The 21340-nt window shown below is 40.0% G+C and overlaps 1 protein-coding gene across 4 annotated transcripts in view; it reads right to left on the bottom strand.

Moving 5' to 3' along the window:
• Positions 1-21340, bottom strand: part of SLC24A4 (solute carrier family 24 member 4) — a 103378-nt gene that overhangs the window by 27643 nt on the left and 54395 nt on the right. For 2 of the 4 annotated variants that reach the window (XM_068946860.1, XM_068946862.1), the window contains exons 3-10: positions 13643-13719; positions 12484-12558; positions 10166-10250; positions 7880-7983; positions 7051-7125; positions 5963-5988; positions 5235-5288; positions 3003-3145 (exon numbers count right to left, since the gene is read on the bottom strand). In XM_068946860.1, the coding sequence (XP_068802961.1) occupies positions 3003-3145; positions 5235-5288; positions 5963-5988; positions 7051-7125; positions 7880-7983; positions 10166-10250; positions 12484-12558; positions 13643-13719 (639 nt within the window). Of the gene's footprint in view, positions 1-3002; positions 3146-5234; positions 5289-5962; positions 5989-7050; positions 7126-7879; positions 7984-10165; positions 10251-12483; positions 12559-13007; positions 13221-13642; positions 13720-21340 lie in introns of those variants that run through there. The other 2 variants (XM_068946863.1, XM_068946861.1) reach the window with 2 other exon arrangements.

Raw genomic sequence — 21340 nt, 5'->3', positions numbered from 1 at the left:
GGAATGTTTGACAGCAAGGCTTGTAAGGAAAAAATGCCAGATAGCTTTGGTTTAACAGTCTAATCAGGTTAGTTGCTCTCAGGTGAATTTCTCAATTAAGTCTCCAAAGTGCTTCTTTATCTTACAGCGTGTCAGGAGAAACAACATAGAAGCATTGAAATCACTCTGGAACTACTCCCAGGACCAATAATGGGACAATGACAAAACATACTGAATGGTATTGATGAAATACCATTAAAAAACTTAGCATTGATGTAAAATGCATGACTATATATGTATGACTTACTGCAGCCATTTCGACTTACTGCAGCACATTTCTCTCCTCTTCTCCTAAGAGCTCGTCAGTCTCATATGCCCATAGATATACATAACTTGGCCTCATATGGTACAAATGGGCTCCATGTAAAAATGGCAAAAGTGGCTTTCACAAATGTGGGACAGTGAAAACCCCTTTAAAAACGTGGGACAGTGAAAAGCCCTTTTAGCTGCTCCTTTGTGATATATTCCTAAGGCAAGTATGTTCTGAGCACAACTTTTCCTTCTAACAAACTATAAAAACTTCCTGCTCATCACAAAGGGTCATCATCACCAACAACCCTGCCGAAGTCAGCAGAAAGCTTCTCGTTGACTTTAGCTGAGTCTGGATCAGGCCCCCACATATCTACATCACATTCTGTTCAGAAACCCACTTCTCTCTAGAGTTCGTATTATTAGGCAGGAATTGTAACAGGCCACCTGGGAGAAATTTGAGTCAATACAATAAAAGCCAAGGGCAATGAGACACAGTGTTTGTTTTTTTTTTTTTAAATAGGAACATTATTCACAGAAGTACAAATCTTTTGCCTTCACCTGTGAGTGTAGATTCACTGAAACTGAATCTATCTCATGGTGAAAAGCTCTCTCTTTTCTCTCTGAAACTCCAGTAATGGAAGCTTTTATGTTTTACCATTCGATGCTCTTGAAAGTAATAAAACTTAAGAAGATTCTTTTAAAGAGAGTTGTGTAGTGCATGAATCCCCTTTTATCTGTACCTTGAGCAACAGAATAACCATCCTCGGTAGGAATAAAGTTCCTCACCCAAAGCAGCTGTTCTTTTTGGGGAAGAAATTAGATTTTGCCTGTGTAGAGAACCAGATTAAGGTCAGATCTGTGCCATGCTGAACCCAAGGGAGGTTTTCCGGCGGATCTTGAAACTTGCTAACCAGTAGTTGGAGGTAAGGCAGAGGCAAGCTGTAGTTATTGTCTCACTGCTACTAGCAGTGCTCCTGTTGCTGAAAGCTGCTTCTGAGGAAGGTGGAGCTCAGCTTGTGAAGTCAGCCAAGCATCCACTAACTGAGAGGCACTGCTAATTCATGGCATATTTTGACCCAACAGGAGATGCAGCAGGCAGCCACGTGACGGTTTTCCAGTACAGCTTCAGGACACATAATGCACCCATCTCTGGAGCAGCTAGGCTGACACTGCCACCCTCCTTTTCCACTACTAACCTCAATCCCATCACCTCCTTATCCTCCTCCCATGGAAGTCTTCACATCACCTCTCATGCCAGGTACGTTCCTTTTGCTTTCCCTTTACTGTGATAATACCTACACTCTTTCACTTTGAATAATGGTCCCTCCACTGTAGCATGTATTTGTGCAATGGGTGCTGGTGAAGGTAAAGAGAATCTGACTGAAACTGCAGTCTCACAGGATCTCTGAGGGAAATTAGAGAAGTCGTCCACTGTGGATAGTGCCTAGTGGAGACACCATTCTCATGATCCCAGGCTTTTGTTTGCTTTTTTGCAGTTTTTCCTGAAATTTCTGCATGCTCTGCACAAGTATTAAATAATCTTCACAATGTTTCCTGAGAAGGTTTCCTCCATCACACAGTGGCTAGAAAGGATGAATGATGCATCTGAACATGAATCTTAAGAGGACTCTTAAGATGAATCTTAAAAAGATGACTCTTAAGAGTATATGACCTAGGAGTACATGCACGGAGATGACGTTAGAACCCAACAAAGGACTCACAAGTAAAAACGGCTTATATCTGTTTTCTATCATCCATTTCCTGTGTACCCATTGGAATATACTAGTAACAACTTCCTTAAGAAGTATCTTCTAAACCTCCTGTGAATGCAACCCCATGTCCAACTGATGGGCTTTACTACATGATAGCCAACGCTCATGAAAATTCATTGTAAAGAGAGGTTAAAATATTTCAAACGCATCTTAATTATGCTATGATAGTCTACGAGAAGTACTTTTAAATCAATATTAAACTATTGTCTAAACACTACACCTGAGACTGGAGTACCACTGTGCTGTGACTGTATAAACCTGTAGTAAGCTTTGAAGGTAGCAATGATTTGGCTGTACAAAGAGAGGGAATGGAAGAGAAGGGGGACAATACAGAGATAAAGGAAAGTTACCAAAAAAAAAAAAAATGTTTGAACGTTTGCCCATGTAGTACCTGAAGCTGGGTGCTATCTTCTTCCTATTTATGACAAAGACTCAGACTGCAAAGAACCCACATTTCCTCGTTTCATGCATATGCCTAGCAATGTCTGCTCAGATATTTAGACATGTGAAGGTAAATCTTCCCAGGATCTGAACCTAGCATGTGATTCACCCTTGCTCACTGATTTGCCTATGTTTTTCCTTCAACACTCACATCTCAAGTTTCTATATCAGCAATCATCAAATTTTTGAAGTGAAAATTACCTTCTTCCTGGCAAAAGAAAAATATTTCTTTCACAGTGTTGTAGCTCATCACTGAACAGGAAAGAAGAAGGAAGTAAAATTGCCAATGTGCAAAGCAGCTTGTTTCCATAATCTCCAGAAAAGACTATTTTGACAGGGGTTTTTTTGTTCAGTGGTTTGACTGCTGAATTGTCAGGTTAGTCCAATAAAAATTCCTGCTCAAGACTGAATAGTGACAATATTTTGACCAGCATTAAGTAAAAAAAAAAGATATTCTGTGAATTACTCTTTTTCAAAGTCCTGTCTGCTCAGCCTTACCTTTCCATAGTAATGGAATGGATGGGTCATCACAACTAGAGGCATAACATTTATTACCATCTTCCAGCTCACTGTTGACTGTGTCACCATGTCCAACATTCTTGTTTTTGATAGTGAAGAAATTTTGCATCCTCACATTGTACCTGAAAGTACAAAGGGAAAGTCTGAAAAGGCTGGAATATTGCCTTTCCTTTTCAGATTCTCAACCTCTGAGAACAATTTATGCAGAATAGCACAGCCTAGATGCATGTTCTCTGACAACTAATAGAACGCTAAGATAAAGAAGAAATTCAATGGCAAGCTGACAGGAAAGCAAGGGCTCTACCTGCCTCGTACGAGATAAAGACAACTACAAAAAGACACTATTTTAATATATTCCCTGGAGAACATTGAGTTCTGGAGGAAATACCGCATGTGAAGTCTTGCAGGCTTCCCCACTGTGCTAAAGAACGTGACTACAAAGCACACAACACATACAGTCCCTAAGATAAGCTTTTGCTATCCTTGTAGTGCAGAGGCACTTCTCCATATTCCGGAAAGCTTCACTATGTCTGTGGGGTTCTCTTAAAACCAAAGCTTTACCTTTGTTCTGTTTCATGGAAGAATATGCAGTTCAGAAACTTACTGCAAATCTATATAAACAACTGTATTTAAACAAATATCATAACAAGATAGACGGAACTTGGCTCTAGACCACAATTACCACCTTTCATGGTAACAAATGTTTGCACTAATCTTATCCTGCTTTAACATAACCTTTATACAGGGACCATTTTTGGAAATGTACATCAGTCCTCTGCCACTTACAGAAACTTAAGTCCTCACCCTCAGAGAAACATACTTTCATCTCTGCTTCACGAATAACAATCTGATTTAAATTTCACCTTCTGAATGGTCATTAAAAATGCATTTCACACTTATGTGGTGTTTTATCACTCTGTTGATAGACCTAGGGAATAACAGTTCCTGCTGCAGCAAAAAATACAATGCAACACAGAGTTTATTTCCTATAGATGCAGAGGAAAATAATGCCATAATTAAACTCTACCTTGCTATTGAGCCGATTCAGTGAAAGCAGAACACTCTGGAGTCGTGGCTTTTGGACTCAGGACATTTACTATACAAGGGCCACCTGCCTACTGCACCAGCTCTCAGTTCACTTCACTGCTACTCCCTGTGTTCCCTGCACTGGATGCTTGAACATTTCTGGGACTACGGCCAAGCTCTTCTAGAGGAAGGATGCACTATTTTAGCCACAGGGCGGGACCTAGCAGAGCTGTCAATGAGCTCTGCTAAGCCTGATGTAGGAGAGAAAGGAGGCTGAGGTCCCCAAAATAGTGATTTGTCGGGGAAGGGCATCAAGGGAGAAGGCTCAGCAGCTTACAATAGAAGGCTCTTGCAGTAACAGAGACTCTTGCAGTAACAGATCTGTGACTCTCCTGTCAGAGGTAGTAGAGAAGGATGTCACTACACTACAGGAGAAGGATGTCAGTACCCAAGTACATCTGGTATGAGAATGCCTGAAGATCAATACACGCTTAGCTCTCTTTCTGATGTTCCTTGACCTTGTTCTCCAGAGGTTACAGCAACCAGGTATAAAACCAGGTTTTTGCAAAAGTGGTGTAGATGCCACAGTGAGAACCTGTCACAGCACAGCAGCCAAACTGTAGAGTCAGTCACTGCACCTCTAACAAGAAGCTGTAAAAATATTCATGCTTCAGTACTTCGCTCCCTACTAGGATACAATGTAGCCATGCAACTATGGTATCAAGTTATGGGCAAAGGAGGAAGTTACCATGGGCTAAGCTTGAGCATAAACTTGGGAAATATATAGCAGCTTGCCTCTCAGGGAAAGAATAAAATACATTGTATGTACCATACTTTCCATGAGCACGTGCATAAGCAGTTGATGGCCAATAGCTGACATGCTGTGAGCTTACACCGCAGAGTACCCAGTGGACTTTCATATATCTTTGTACAACGGCATTTCCTCTTAACTATCTCTGAAACTTACTTTACCTCATTGCACTATGAAAAGAAGGTACCCAAACACTTGCTGTTGACTGAGCACATATCTGGAGCAAAGTTGATTAAGCATGAAAATTCAAGGGATCCTGCACAGCAACAAGATTGGCTGCATTGTCCTTAGCAGGAAGTCCAAGGACAAAACTACACCAAGAGAATAGGGGTCAATTAACAGCTAAAGGGCATGGAGAGGAGAAAAGCACTTACTTCATAGTAAGTATGTAGAATGAATACATAACGATGAGTACAAGGCTTTCCCACCTCAAAAAGACAAAAGAAAAATGTTAAATGGTCATTCCAGCAGCTATTACCTTTCAAAGTTTTCTGAGAAACTAAACATCTAGTACAAGTAACATTTGTGTGCACAGGATTGCACACAAATGCAGAATGGGCACAGCACAGACTTTCATGTTCCAATAAACTTGCAAATCACATGTAATGTATGTATCCCAGAAACATGCTACACAGACTGAAACCAGAGCTGGCCACTGAGGATCATAATGCTGGGGCATTCTGTGAGCTCAGTGCTGAGGCACAGGCCAGGCACTTTGAAGGGGCTCTTTTAGAAGATGCATATGACTTTTCACTAGAATCCCAGCTTGCACCGTTCTCTGGGAAAACGAGCACCCCCATACATGTTAACAATTAGAAGGAGAACAGTGGAACTTCGGTTACCTTCTCTGCACATGTGTGAGGCCCTCAGGCCCTACCTACAGCCTATGTACTTAGCTAATGTTTCCAGGTTATTAATTTTTCTTTTAGTTTTCCCTGATCATCGTAAAATATATAACCAAAGCAAAGAAACAAGATTTCCTCGATGGCAACTCCAGCTCTTACTCACAGGGTACAAGAACAAAATCTAGTTACACTGCAACTCTATTTAGTGATCTCTCCAGGTGAATATAGGACTGTAGGGAACAAATTACATTACTTACCATACTATTTTCTCATCATATATGAACTAGAAGAAAAAAAAAAGGAAACCATAAACCGACAGTTTCTCTGATCTAACTTGAAAAACAGTCAAATTTATTGAATGAGCATCAGTGATATCTAACCAGAATCTACTGCAGAATCTAGGAGGGTCCCCTTTGACCCTCTCTAACCCAGAACTTTCACTGTACGGATTGTGCCTCTCATAGCCCTGAAGCACATATATTGTGGACGAGGCCTGGATCCTTCTCAGTTATTTTTGCTAATATTGTTCACTAAAACAGTGTGTGTGTGTGTGTGTGTGTGTGTGTGTGTGTGTGAAAGGCAGATAGATGCACACACACACACATGCTGTGCATCTGTATATAATAGTGAAATCCCACGTATTTTGAAGAGACCTGAGACATAAAGCACTGAATCCTTTCATAGCTAATCTAGTTTTAGCAGAATAGGCAGCTATTTCAGCTCTGTTTTTAGGCCAGCAGGTTACACATATTTTACTCCACTGTATGTAACACCTGTAATTGAATGGTCTGCCAGTCTGTCATATTTGTTACAATCCAAACTAAGTATATTCTCCCCCTCCCTGTCACCATATGCAGTAAATGCATATGTTCAGGAGCTACTACACTGCTCTAGATGAACAGAATAATACCTCGCCTGTGATCTGTTTAGTAAAATTTACCTACATGGGCAGGTTAGCAAGAATCTGTGAGATAAAACTAATGTGCGGGAGCAAGAAACAGATACTTTTCCTATTTAAAAGAGAGGTGCAGCTCAAAACCTTTTATCTCTGTCACAAGCAGTCCCTTAGGTCAGAAGAGAGTGCTAGCTGTACTGTGTAACAATAGCTTGTTACTCTGCAGAATGTTACAGGCTGCAAAACGAATTTGATGGACATAGTCTGTGCAGCTGCACAACGCTTTTATTGCTGGATCAGTTTGTGGAGTCATCCTGCTGAGCACTTATTTCTGGATGTCACTAGAACTAGTTATGAAAATAATTGTTTAGTGCTGTATATCGATGGTTAGCAGACTGGCCCTCTGAAATTAAGCAATGAAACACATTAACTGGTAAGGGGACTACTTACAACTATAAGTACGATCACAGATAACGTATAGTACATAGAGTCCCTGAACACAGCCCACCAGGTGAGATGAACCACCTGAAAAAAAACACAATTTTAGCCAGCAACAACAAAGAAATATCTTAAAGACAAAACAAAGGCCTCTATCTTGCAATCACTTATGTGTATGAGCAGAATCATTATCAGCAGCAGTTCTGGAACAAATAGCTGTCCTGTGCAAACAGGAAGACACGTCTATCAGACAATGAATCTGTAATAACCACCATTAATAAAAATACTACAGAAACTTTCGTCGATGAAAGATATTTCTTACTTATGCTATTTTAATTGGCCATAATTTCAATTGTAAAGTACAATTCATTGCAGTGCAGCAAATCAAGTGCAAGCAAAAGCAAAGCAAGTGCAATTCCCACTTTATTCTAATTGCGGACATATCAGACTTAGTACAAAAAAAAAATGATACACAGTCTAACCATCTACTGAGAAGATGAAGCAAATCTCATGCTTGGGTCTTAGATGCTTTGATCACCATCAGTGCCAGAAAGGAGTAGGAGATGCAGCTGATCGATTGGCTATGGACATAGTATTGCATGAAGCGGAATCATTTCCCTCTGGATGCTGCAAGTTCAGAGCGCTGAAACTACAGCTAAAATTTTTGGGAACATTTGCTACCTGTAAAGCTTTGGTAAATTCTTTTCTACATTGGCATTATCTCCATGTCAGCTCTTTTTTTGTTTGTTTTTGACTAATGCTCCATTTAAAAAAAATACCTGCTCATGTAAAACCCATAAAATAAGCAACTGAACTCCACAAAGATAAGTATCTTACTAACCTGTCCTGCAAATATTCCACAGACACCAATGATGCAGAGGATGTTGAAAACTGCTGAACCAACAATAGTCCCTACTCCTACATCTCCATGAGTGATAAAGACACCTGCAGAGGGAGCAAAATATGCATTATTACCTCTGTCATTTCATTTTAGGCTACATGCTATTACTCACATCATGTACTACTTGACAATAACAAAGATCATTTGAAAGTTTAATCAAAACATTTTTCATAATAAATGCTCACTTCTCCATGGAATATTTTGTGCTTTCAGGCTAGCTAGCGGCTCCACATATTTGGCTTAACATCTCTACATACGTATTTTTATTAAAAGCAGAAAAACTTTATAACTAGCTAGTGCAACAGTACGTCCTGTATCTCACAGCTTGGCTGCTACTGGTGCAGTAATCCATTACAGGGAACATAAAACAAGTTCAGTTCCATCAGGAACATGGAATATAATTCACTTCAAACACTATAATAAAGCACTATAATAAAGCACTATAATAAAGCACACAATCCTTTCTCCCAGGCATTTAATATTTTGTGTGCTCTTCCTTAGAATGTCTCACAGGAGTAAGAGATTCTTCCCTCAAAGAACCAGTAGCTACCTTGGGTGTAGTAATATGTGCCTTCTGACGCCAGTAAAGACTCAGGGTCTAGATTTAGCCTTTCTAGCACCAACTTTGCCCTTTTCCTTAGTACTGAACCCACTTATGCTTCATATAGTTTATATATACATATGTATATATTTATATATATACACGTATACACACACATATATACTTATGCCTCATATACTTATACTACAATATAAGCATATCAGAAAAACAGATATCAAAAGCTGGAGGGGATCTCCAAGGATTATCTAATGTAACCTTCAGCACTGAGGCAGGACTAGATATACCTAGACCACACCACAGAGCTGTCTCTCCTTGTACTCTAAGTCTTCCAGTAAAGGAAGCTTTAAAGATTTACACTCACTTTCTTCAAGCTTTCCTTATAGATAATAGTTTCTGAGCCTCTTACCCTTTTTCTCTTCTCTGTACTTGTTTTAATTTGTCTGCAACTCTCTTGAAGAAGAGTAACAAAATTGGATATAATATCCCAAATAGGGCCTAACAGAACTGAGTGAAGGAGGATAATTTAGAAATCCCATGCTTTACTCAAAATACTTCAGTCAATATATGCCAGAATGTGGGCCGAGTTATTTGTAACATCCCAGCATCGACTTCTGTTTGACTCCCGCTTCTTTTACAATACGTTATGGCCCTTTTTGATCTATAGCTCTCTAACCATTCTTCCCCCTGGGTATCTATCTACTTTGTTTTACTTACTCTTTGCATTTGCTCTGATTAAATTGCATCTTTTTATCTTAAATTGATCAAGATCCATCCTATTTTCGCCTCCTGAAATGCTTATAATCCTTCATGCACTTCTGTTATCTAAAATTACATGTCTACTCTCCATTCTCATTCAGGTTATTCAGGAAAATAGGACTGACCTTGGGTGATCTGACTTGAGATACTTTCCCAGCTTTAAACTTAAGCTTTAATTACTAATCCTTGAATACTGCTCTTTGAAGTTGGACATGATGTTATTGTGTGTTCCTTTAGACAATATCTCCCTAAAGTTTGTAAGACTGTCAAGTCAGGATAGTATCAGAAAGCCTACTTAAGCTTTACTAAAGACAGATGTTTCAGATCTGCTGTTTTCCCCTTCCCTATCAGTGTAATTTGCGCAGAATCCTTCCAGGGATATCCTGTGTCCTCCTTCATATTGGTACTACTTTTGCCATTTAGACCTCCCTTCTGTGCCAATAATCTTTAGTAGTTCACAGATTACTTCAAGTAATTCTTTAAGTAATCTACAGAGAACTTCTTCATGTCCTGACTTTAGCAGATCTAACATCTATACATTGCTTAATTTGCTCTTTATTCATGTTCGCTGTTCTCCTACTTCCTTGCTAAAATTAATTCCCCTTATTCATGAAAAAGAAGCCAGAGGCACCAGATACTTCAGACTCTCTCAGAGGACTGCAATAAATCTCAGCTTTCACTTTCTATGTTCAGAATCAGCTGTTCTTCGCTGTGTTTCGAGAGGAGACTCACTGTCTCATGAGATATTTTGAGTAGCTAATTATACCATGAGCAACAGACTAGTTGACAGCTATAACTGCTGATTATTAATTGTCAAAAGAATGGTAGTACTTTTGGATACCTCTGCTTGATCTGCTGCTGATTTTTTAACAGCAGGTCTCAAAAAAGCCAGTGTGTGGGCTCCATACCTATAACAGATGCAAACAATTCTGGAGTGGAGCTTCCTGCAGCCATGAACGTGGCTCCAGCAACATCTTCACTCAGATGTAGTTTCTGGAAAAAAAGTATTGATTATTTCAGCACTGCTACTCTAATTTACGTTGCACAGTTCTATAGCTGCAAAGATACTTCGGACAAATAAAATGTCTATACCCTAACTCAGTGAGATGTCAGATAATATTATCTACTTATATATAACTGATTGGCTGATTGTAGCTTAGATACAGCTGATTAGAGAAAAACGTATCTGCAGACCCTGAAAGCTTGCACACTCATGTTGAATCATTTTCATGACTTCACTTTTAGAACTCTAAATGCAATCATTCAAGACTTACTGACAATTCTTAAGGCTTCTAAAATTTGACAGTAGAAATCAATAGGAGAAAAATATAACCTCTGTGGATGTATCTTACAAACCGCAAGCCTGATTCTGACCTCACTTGCAACTGGGTAAATCAAAAGCAAGTCCACTGACACACACAAAATTAGACCAATTAGATATAGAGAGGCCTGTGTACTGTAGCCGGATCTATTTTTATTACAGTGTCTCTTAAGCTCTAATAGGATACAGGTTCCTGAGAGTTCTCAGACTAGCATAAGCAAGTGTAGCTCCACAAGTGGGCTGCATCAATTTAATTCTGCCTGAGGATCTCTCCCTTGAACTATAAAGAAGCTTTTATGGAGGAGCTTCTTTCTTTTTGAGAGTCTCGAGACTCGTCGTTAGTATCTCATCTCTCTTTCAAGGACAGAAAAGCGATTGATGACAAAAGGAGCAGTGCAGAAATAGAGTATTTCTCAGGCAGTATGCAACATTTTGAGCTGATGAAAACAGGCATCCTACAGAACTTGACAAAACAGAAACACAAGCCCTTACTCTACCATGTGATCTATTACCAGTTACGCTGCTGAAGAAGCTCAAACGTTAAGTGTGGTAACTACTTGAATTCTTCTTAGCTATCTTAATGTTCAGCAGAACATTAGACAAGAGGCAAAGATTTTATGACGGCTCAACACCAGTACTCTGGTACAACTTAAATAAGGTGTATAAGGTGCATGCATAGGACAGAACATCTGAAAAGGGAAAGTAAAGAACCCTATAGAATATTTTGCAGATACTGACTGCCTCCCTTATTCTTCCATTTGTCTTCCTGTTGATAAGTAGGTAGCTCTGAATAACATTAATAGGAATTCTCCACATATGTTCATAAAAAAATAAAGACTTTTTTACTAGCTACAAGAGTCTTTCAGAAACTGTTGATATGATAACCGCTTTGTTAAAAAGTAAAGGAAATGTGATTTCCACCTTGTCATAAAAACAGAATCCAAATCTAATTTTGTATTTCGTATCCGTTTTGTAGTATTTAACCAAAGTACTCTCCAACATAACATTTATATGCCAAGTATAAATTCTACCCTTTTCTGATCAACTAAAGTAAGTAGAATCCTGTATGTAATTTTGCAAGCCTTCTCAGCAATTATGTAAAGGAATTACATTCATTTTGAATAATAAAAGCATATAGTTTTACAGACTGTCATGAAACGTCACATAGCTGGTTTAAGGGAGCTTTGCACATAAAATATCATGTCACTTTAGTTGTAATGCTAACAATTTCCTTTCCAAGTACTGATCTTTTATTGCCTTTGGGTGGGATTTCAAAGGTACTTTGCAGTGCCTGTCTTTGCTATATTGCAGTCAGTTTTAAAACTCTCACTGACATCAGCTGCGATCGAGAGAAGCTGATACTGAGCACATCAGGCAGGGAAATAGGTCTGTCATCTCACTAAATTTCTGGATATTTAAATACGTGTTCTCATTCTGAATCAAACTAAGATACACACTTTTCCAACCCATCTCCTTTACCCTAGGACTGCACAAGCGGTCCAATTCTTCTTACTAGTTGAGGTAGACGTGCAACAAAACTTGAAAAGCCAATACATTTTTTGCTATACATGGCTTTTTCCCCCAAGTATCTTTTTAAAATAGAAGCACAATAATAAAGCCAATTTATCTATATGTAATATCCATTCCACCTATGTGCTTCACGTACTTAAGGGTGGATTTGGCAAATGTTCTCATTAAATCTTCCTTTCTTTCACCTTAGTGTCATCAAGAGGACCAGTGTGCTCACACTACAGGTGAGTTTTTTGATGAAGCCCCATCAGTCTGAAAACGATTGAGATCACCAAATTCACAGGGAAGAATTCCAAACAATGATGGCATAAAATGTTCAGTGCTATAATGTATTGTAACCGGTTTTTCAAAGATGAATGAAGTTCTTCAACGTACCTCACAAATTTTCTCTAAGGATGGAACAAAGAAGTCATCACATACTATAGCCAAAGCATAGAACATATAAAGAGCCTGTAAAGAAAATAAAATCAGGAAATACTTCAGATATTTCCTCTACATAAAAAGAGGAAAGAAAGCAACGCTCTATTTTTTCTAATGGTATAACGAACAGACTAGCAGGAATATATGGCTTCATTTTTCATCCATTCTAAAAAAAAAAAATAAAATAAAACCCTCTGCTGACCGGTTCAGCGCATGAAAACAGATCCTCATATGTAAGATTAAGTTTAGGACAAGCATGTTTGCCAAACTCTGAAATACGAAAGGAACCACAGTTTGACAGAACAGGGTCCATAATAGAATTCAAATGTAATAAAGTAATAGGCAGGGTTTTGCACATTGACATAGTCATCATTTATATTTTTAATTAATTATCAGACCAGAGATTAAGGAGAAAGTAACACCATGTTGATTAAGAATACACCAGATATAATCACACCTGGAAACTGGTGGTCACTGACCTTGGCTCACTGCAGCAAACCTCTCAGGGATGATGGTGGTTTCATGCATACATGTGATCATCCCACTGTTCTATGTGGCTTTATGTTCTGTGCTCGCGTAGTTGGCCTTATTAATCCTGCTGTTCTCAATCAAGCGAAACTCCTTTCTACTTTACTTTCCCAGAGCTGGGAATGGAAAACTGGAGTCTGCAGGCCTAAATTGCTTTGCTTTTTCTACAATAAAATGTAAAACTCCACATGACATTTTCTATATTTCTTTGGGGCATTTTTTTGTATTACAATTGCCTCTTTTGCATAGAGGTGCAATCGAAATGAAAGAGCATCAAGAGAATGTTCCTCATCATGCACGTTGTCAACCCAGTATATACAAGGTGAAATGCAAATAAATACAATTCAGTAGCAGAAATGATGAACGCATAAGCATTGCAAATTCAGACCCAAAAGATCATTTTCTTAAATAAATGTTGCCTTTTGAGCATCTGCACCCATATAGACATATTAGAAATATGAAATCAAAATATTAGAAATATGTTTATACACACAGAGTTGTATTTAGTAAAGGCACTAAGATGAGTAACATCTTAAAAGAGTAATACACAGAAAATAAAAATGAAGCACAGTAGAGGAAAACTTACAGCAAGGATATGAAGCAGAACCCCTCCTTGCTGCCGTTCTTTATTTGTAAATATATCTTGAGGAAATTCATTAATTGCTGAAAGAGAAAAATACGTATATTTTTAATTTCTATCGAATCTACAAATGGCAGACAGAAAAACAAGGGTTTCTCTGTAGAAGCACATGACCAAACAAGAATGTATCTTTCAGCTTGGTACATCATAGCCTGCCACATCATGACACAAACATGAACAAACGGAGAACTGATCCTTAGGTGTTATTAATTATCATCCTTTCAATGGCTTAAACTAACACCCAGTGATTACTATGAGCTGCACAATCTTGGTGCCTTATTGTTACTATTTGCTCCTCTAAATACACTTTGAAGTGATCAGCATGGGGATAAAATCCATCCTGAAATAATATTGCTGGCTGTAAGCACGCCTTGCCCCTGAAAAATTATGCAACAGTTGTAACCTTCCATTAGGTTCTTAACTGACCATTTTTATATGGCTCCACAGTGTTGCAAATCATTTCAAAAAGATTAAAGCAACTCCAAGCATTTTCTCAGAGAGAAAAGTTTTGCAGAGTTCAGTTAAATGACCTGTGTTCCACTCACCGCCTGAGAAAAGGATTCCAGATGGTGCAGACAAAGATAGCAACTAAATCAGTCAAAGGGCTGAAGAAAGGTAAGAGATAAAGAACACACAAGATGACAAGACAGGCAGGGATAGAGATATACAGTGCCTCAGACATGAGTCTGGAAAGTGGAAGGGTAACAATTATTTCAGCCACTGAAATCCAAATGGGTTGAAGCTGTGAAATTATTGTTTAGAACTACATGCTGGTTTCAGCAAGGGGTCGCATACACCGATTGACGGCAGGATAAACTCCAAAAAGTTTTTTGAATTGATCATAATATACTGAAACTTGGAGGACAACACAGAGGACTATAAGATCATCTTCCCCTTGCCAGTTAATGAAATGCCAAAAACAGCCTTGAAAATAGGACAATATATGATAGTTATGCTGATTCATTTTCTATTTCAATTGTCTTATTTTCTCAACCCCTAGTATAATTCTGCAAACAATAAAGATGAACACAGAAACCAGGAGTTCAACATATACCTGATGAATTTAGTTATTCAACTTGAAACACTTTAATATAGCCTAATTTTCACAAAGTGTTGCACTATGACCCTTTGAAGATTAAATTTTTTAGATTGTCTTAAATCTGAGTTACCTGCAATCACCAAACACACTTGAAAACTTTGGCTGCAGTGAGAACATACTTCAGTCTCAAAGACCTGAATTATCTGCCATCTCTTCAGTCCTTGAGAGTCACATAAATGCAAAAATACCTCATCCCTTCTTGTTTCTACTACACACAGCTCCGTATGTTGCATGTCTAGCTTGACACAGACTTGAACAGAGTCTCCATGCAAAGATGAAGATATTGCAGCTGTTTTTTCATAGTAACCTCTACCACAAATGATTATTTTTGAATGCAAACACTGGCAGCAGGCTGTGTTTAAAGTCTTATACATATAAACCTTACCTGCCTTCCAAAAGACAAATTTGCATGTCTTGTGAAACCTCCCTAAATCTTCCAAGCTAATATTTGAAAACTACTATAGTTAATGGTCTATAAAACATTTAGCATAAAATAAAAGTTTGACAACAAGGACTTACTGCAATGCGTTTACTGTTTTTCATTAGGCTCTTGAATAAGCCCTGTTCTTACCATTAAATTCCGACTGGAATCGACATCAACCCTTAAAATGTTGAATAGAGCTTTCCCACGATAAAGATGCAGCTTTTCTGCTAAGTCTCATCCTTAGACAAGGAAAACTACATACAAAATTTTGCTTAGATATTTCTGAATGTGATTTCCTACTCCTAGTCCTAGAAAACCATTCTATTCCTGGTCCTCCTTCTGTTATCACTTGGAAAAATGAAAGCTATAGTAGACATGGACACAAATTCATCAGCACAATATCACAATAACACCCAAACTCTCATTGAATTACAGAACATCATTCACGGGTTTGGAGAGTACTTCAGAGCCTAAAGATCATCAGCACACCAGAGTTTAGCAGGATTAGTTTCCAGAAGGTGCATCTGGGTTGCTACAGAATTCCACAGTCATCAAGGCCATGCAAAGCAGGGATGAGAGAACTCGCTGACTGGATCTACACTCTAAACAGATTTGTGGCCTTAAAAAACAGCCTGAGGAAACAGCATTGCTATATGAATGCAAACCACACCATAAATAAAACATACTTTGTGAATTTAACAATGTTAAATTCCTGAATGTTAATGTTAAACCTTCCTGAAGCGGTGAGGGAAAAAAAATACAATTAAATGCTAGCACTGAACAAACCTCCTGTCTTCATTCAGATATGTTTGGTTACTGATCCAAACAAATTCAAGTACTTCTAAAAGCAAAATATGAGAATAAACCACTTCCCTCTCTGTATGGTTTTGCATCCCTGTTTCCCTCAAACAAGGAAAAGGATAGCGGAAATAAGCATCCCTGTGAGGAATCTGCTCACATTGTAGTTTTAAGACAGTATTAAATCAGAGTGAAAGGGACATTCTTATCCCTTTACTGAATTATACTGCAGGATAATCCACAAACTATTAGTTAAGATGCAGCAATCTGGAACGTTTTTATCAGGCAGATAAACTTTTCAAGATGCCAGAAGAACCTTATATATTTAAATATATATATATATATAAAAAACAGCTGAGCAGGTTCCCTGAATAAGAAATACTTGCCTTAGCACTATAGCTCTAAATATATCCTGCTGAACAGATACAAACTAGTATCATTCTCCCATGTGGCAATCAGGGAGAAATATCCTTCTGGAATAATACTGCAGTACTATCAAACATACAAACTTCTAGTCAACTAAACTATCTGCCAAAAGCAAAATCTCCTAGAGGAGTTATTCCCTAACAGAAAGTAAAGTATGGAAAAAATTAATTAGCACCCAAAGCATGTGATTTCAAATAAATAACTGCCCATTAAGAATTACTATTAACTAAAATGAATGAATTAATATTAACTAAGATTATTTGTAACTAAAAAAAGCATGAAGGCTTCTTATTCGGGGAAGAGACTTGGAGCTACAGCTGCTGGGCAACCTACACAATACGGTTGTTCCTGCATCACTGGCTAAAATACCATGGATGTATATGGGAAATGTATTTGGGGCACTATTTTTCTTATCGCATTCCTCATTTGTCCTCTGTCTTCTCCATTCAAACCACGGCTGTGAGAATACATGGATTTCAGCAATGCACCAAGGAGAACAGGGACCAGAGCCCAGGCCTCAATCTCTAGCAATGGTAATGTGACCCTACACAAGGGGCACATACTTCCACGTAATCTGACACAGATGTTTCACAGAATCGTTTAGGTTGGATGGGACCTCTGGAGATCATCTAGTCCAACCTCCCTGATCAAGCAGGGTCCTCTAGAGCAGATTGCCCAGGATCACATCCAGACGGCTTTTGAATATCTCCAGCGAAGGAGACTCCACCACCTCTCTGGGCAACTTGTTCCAGTGCTCCGTCACCCTCACAGGAAAGAAGTTTCTCCTCAAGTTCAGACAGAACTTCCTGTGGTTCAGTTTCTGCCCATTGCCTCTTGTCCTGTTGCTGGGCACCACGGAGAAGAGGCTGGCCCCATCCTCTTGACACTCCCCCTTCAGATACTTGTACACGTTGATGAGATCCCCTCTCAATCTTCTCTTCTCCAGGCTGAACAGGCCCAGCTCTTGCAGTCTTTCGTCATAGGAGAGATGCTCCAGCCCTCTAATCATCTTGGTAGCCCTCCGCTGGACTCTCTCCAGCAGTGCCATGTCTCTCTTGCACTGGGGAGCCCAGAACTGGACACAGTACTCCAGGGGAGGCCTCACCAGGGCTGAGGAGAGGGGCAGGATCACCTCCCTCCACCCGCTGGCAACACTCTGCCTAATGCACCCCAGGAGACCATTGGCCTTCTTGGCCACAAGGCCACACTGCTGGCTCATGTTTAACTTGTTGTCCACCAGCACTCCCAGGTCCTTCTTGGCAGAGCTACTTTCCAGCAGGTCAACCCCCAGCCTGTACTGGTGCATGGGATTATTCCTGCCTAGGTGCAGGACCTTGCACTTGCCTTTGTTGAACTTCAGGAGGTTCCTCTCCGCCCAGCTCTCCAGCCTGCCCAGGTCCCTCTGAATGGCAGCACAGTCTTCTGGTGTGTTAGCCTCTCCCCCCAGTTTAGTATCATCAGCAAACTTGCTGAGGGTGCACTCTGTCCCTTCCTCCAGGTCATTGATGAATATATTGAACAAGACTGGAGCCAGGACTGACCCCTGGGGGACACCACTAGCCACAGGCCTCCAACTTGACTCTGTGCCATTCACCACAACCCTCTGAGCTCGGCCATCCAGCCAGTTCTCAAGCCACCTCACCGTCCACTCATCTAGCCCACACTTCCTGAGCTTACCTAGGAGGATGTGATGGGAGACAGTGTCAAAAGGCTTGCTGAAGTCCAGAAAGACAACATCCACTGCTCTGCCCTCATCTACCCAGCCAGTCATTCTGTCATAGAAGGCTATCAGATTGGTCAAGCATGATTTCAAGCATGTTTGCACCCCCCACCACAGATGCTCATGCCAGAAGAACTATCCCCCTCATTGCCGTCACATAGCAGAAGGAATACGCTCCTGTCCCGTGACTTGACAAAAGGGATATGTCATCAGGAGAGCTGTTACCTAGCTGGTAGTCTCATTCAGTTGGCTGTAGACTACTTCACAGTATAACACTGAAAAAGTTTAACTCAGTATAAGTTAAAGCTGCAAGAAATATGAATAAAAATCATAAACATTATCTTTCTAATAGGGCTTTACTTATTCCAAGTTAATATTACATAGAAAATCAGAAGACCAGAAGGTGTCAGAAGTCAGCAATAGAAGTGAGAAGTGAGCTAGGGCTTTCAATCATCAAAGAAAAACAAACCAGCTTCATTGCAAATCAACTTGCCTCATACATGGCAAGGTAACATATTTATAATAAATAATTACTCATAACAAATATTTACTTGCCTCATAGAGATAATTTTATGTGCATTAACATTAAAACAGCTTTTCTCAAAGACGATGCTCCTCTCTGCACAGAACTTACATCGTGCAGTGGTTTGCATCTACAGATACGACAACAATTTTATTAGAAGTCAGGGAAATGAAGCAAGTTTGTGGATTTCGGTAAAACAGATTTCCTCCTTGGTAAAACGGTAATTTCCTCAACTACCAGTGAGTCCCAAGGTGAAGTTTGGAGTTTTTCCAGTATAAGCATTTGTTTTGTTTATGGCTTATTATTCAGATAATCATACACGCTGTTTAATTGTCATTTCTAAATTCTGTATGCCTTATCCACATGTATTGTTCCTTATTTATTCACTGCACTGTGTTTTTGAGATTTTAAACAAAGGTTTGCTTCTCTTATCTATTGCTATGAGAATCTGGTTGCTCAAGAAAAGGCTCCTTGGATTCCCTTTGCTCCTCGCTTAGGCCTGGAAATCAATATCACTTAACCCAGGGACCATCATATGCCCTCACTGGTACAAGCAGACACCGAGAACATGCCATTATCATACAGTCTGAGAGAGGATGTTCTGGCCTCATGGCATTATCTGCTGTGTGTGTGCAGGAGGGCACTGCTTCACTTCACACAGAGCTCTCTCTCCCACAGATGAGAAAATATCTCTCTGGCAGCCGAGTGGGAGCTACATCTCCTTGGTTTCCACTGAACAGAGACAGAACAGATGGGAGGAGGAGATGAAATGGAGAACAGTAAGAACAGTACATGTAATGGGGCTAACCTTTGCCATAAAAAGGAGGGGAACATACACCAATCATCTTAAAATCAGCCAGAAATGCAGAAATATTTACCCTGCTGGTACTGCTGCAAGCCCATGATTCCCGCAGCTCAGATCTACTGAGGGGGAAGGGAGGGCACGAAGGGAGCCAAGTCTATATTGGAGCTGCGATCACCCTGCAGCTTGTTCCCTCTCCCCAAATATGAGATGAGGGGGGAAACAAAGGCAGCTTATCCAACCATGAATTGGAAGGGACATCCTGAGGATACCACTCCCTTTTCGTTTGAGCTGTGGAAACAGTAAAAAAAATGCCATGAGAGAAGGGTTGATTCACCTTTGACATAAAGCTCTGGCTGAGTTGCCTGTGACAAAAAAAAAAAAAAAAACCACAGAGCACCAAGATAGCATGGCCCAGTACAGAACATAATAGGAGTTACATAGCTTAAGCCCTTTGCATGGCTTTGGAGTGAAAATTTGGCAGGCAGCAGCCAGGGGGAACCCAGACATGCTCCTGCCACCTGCCTGTACTTAGGCTGTTAGCAGATTACTCCTGGGTACCACGAGAGCTTTGCTCCCAAATGCCCTGTCCATACTGTGAGAGGCAGCCTGCCAAAGAAATACGTTTCAAAATCCCCTAAGCCTGATAGAACATCTCAACATCCACGTGGACCTGTGGTTTTATAACTTGCCTCAGCATGTGATTTCTTCACCTTATCACCAGCTGATTCTCTCAGAAGGCAACAAGCTTGCTGACCCTTAATAGCTACTAAGCATTCAAGCCTGTTACAACTCTTTAACTGCTCCTTAAATTGAGAAGGAACCTGTAGCTGTTTGAAAGGACACAAGCAATCGGTTCCACTCCTCCTTTGCAGCAAGGGAGTTAGGCAGATCATGTAGAGAGAAGCCCACTTCTCCAGTTAATGCTTGCATCTCGTTCCTCTGCCCTAGGTGGACACTTCAGGACATGTTACATCTACGGGCTGTTAAACCTACGCCTTTGCCCTGGCACTCAGGCAGTGGTATCACTGAAGCTACCCAAGGCAGAGGTATTAGGTGGAGGAAGGTGGGGAGGGGGGAATTAAATACTTCCACCTTTACCCGGCCATAATAATATTCAAGAACTAGCTTGAGAATTTCAAATTTGTGCTATTTGTCAAAGTACTGCAAGCAGCTTCAGATAACTCAACCACTTAGTGTGCCATCCCCTTTTCACACTGTAGAGACTCATTTTTCAAAGGCCTGGTAATAGGTCCACGTATATGTAAGTGCGCATCAGTTATAGCACACAAACCTCTCACTGTTCACAAAAAAGAGCTTCTGTAGGTACATGCCAAGCAAATGCATGCATCTTTACCCAGTGTCAGCAGTAAAATATCAACAGTTTGTGCACCAAGAGGTGAACTTTCAAACAAGCCCCACAGCACTGTCACTTACACTAATTTATAATTCTGTACTGACATAAGCTGTTAGAAGATTTGAGTGAAAGCCAGGAAATTATTATTTTTATCAGTCCTATCCCTCTGAATGCAGAGGTCCTATATGAGCTGAGTGACAACGAATGGGATAAATATGTATTAGAATCACTTTTGCTTTCAGAACATTTGCGCATTTGGCCCAGACTGTTCCTCAAGATCAGTGCACTGCAAAGATTTTTGAGAAAGAAGGTCAGCCACCTCAAAGGCATCCTAAATGCTTATTGGGATAAATTCCTCTTGTGTTCTGTTTACCACCAGCGTAGGAAGGTCAGTCCCTGTCACATTTCCCATGTCAGCCGAGGTTCTGAAGTGGTCACACTCTCAGAAACGGCTGTGGTGAGTTCAGCACAGCCAAACAGATATCAGGGAGTCTT

The sequence above is a fragment of the Struthio camelus genome, chromosome 5, assembly GCF_040807025.1.
Source record: "Struthio camelus isolate bStrCam1 chromosome 5, bStrCam1.hap1, whole genome shotgun sequence".
Classification (NCBI taxonomy): Eukaryota; Metazoa; Chordata; class Aves; order Struthioniformes; family Struthionidae; genus Struthio; species Struthio camelus.
Note: the sequence above shows the minus strand (reverse complement) of the source record. Positions and strands in the feature narration are given on the sequence as shown.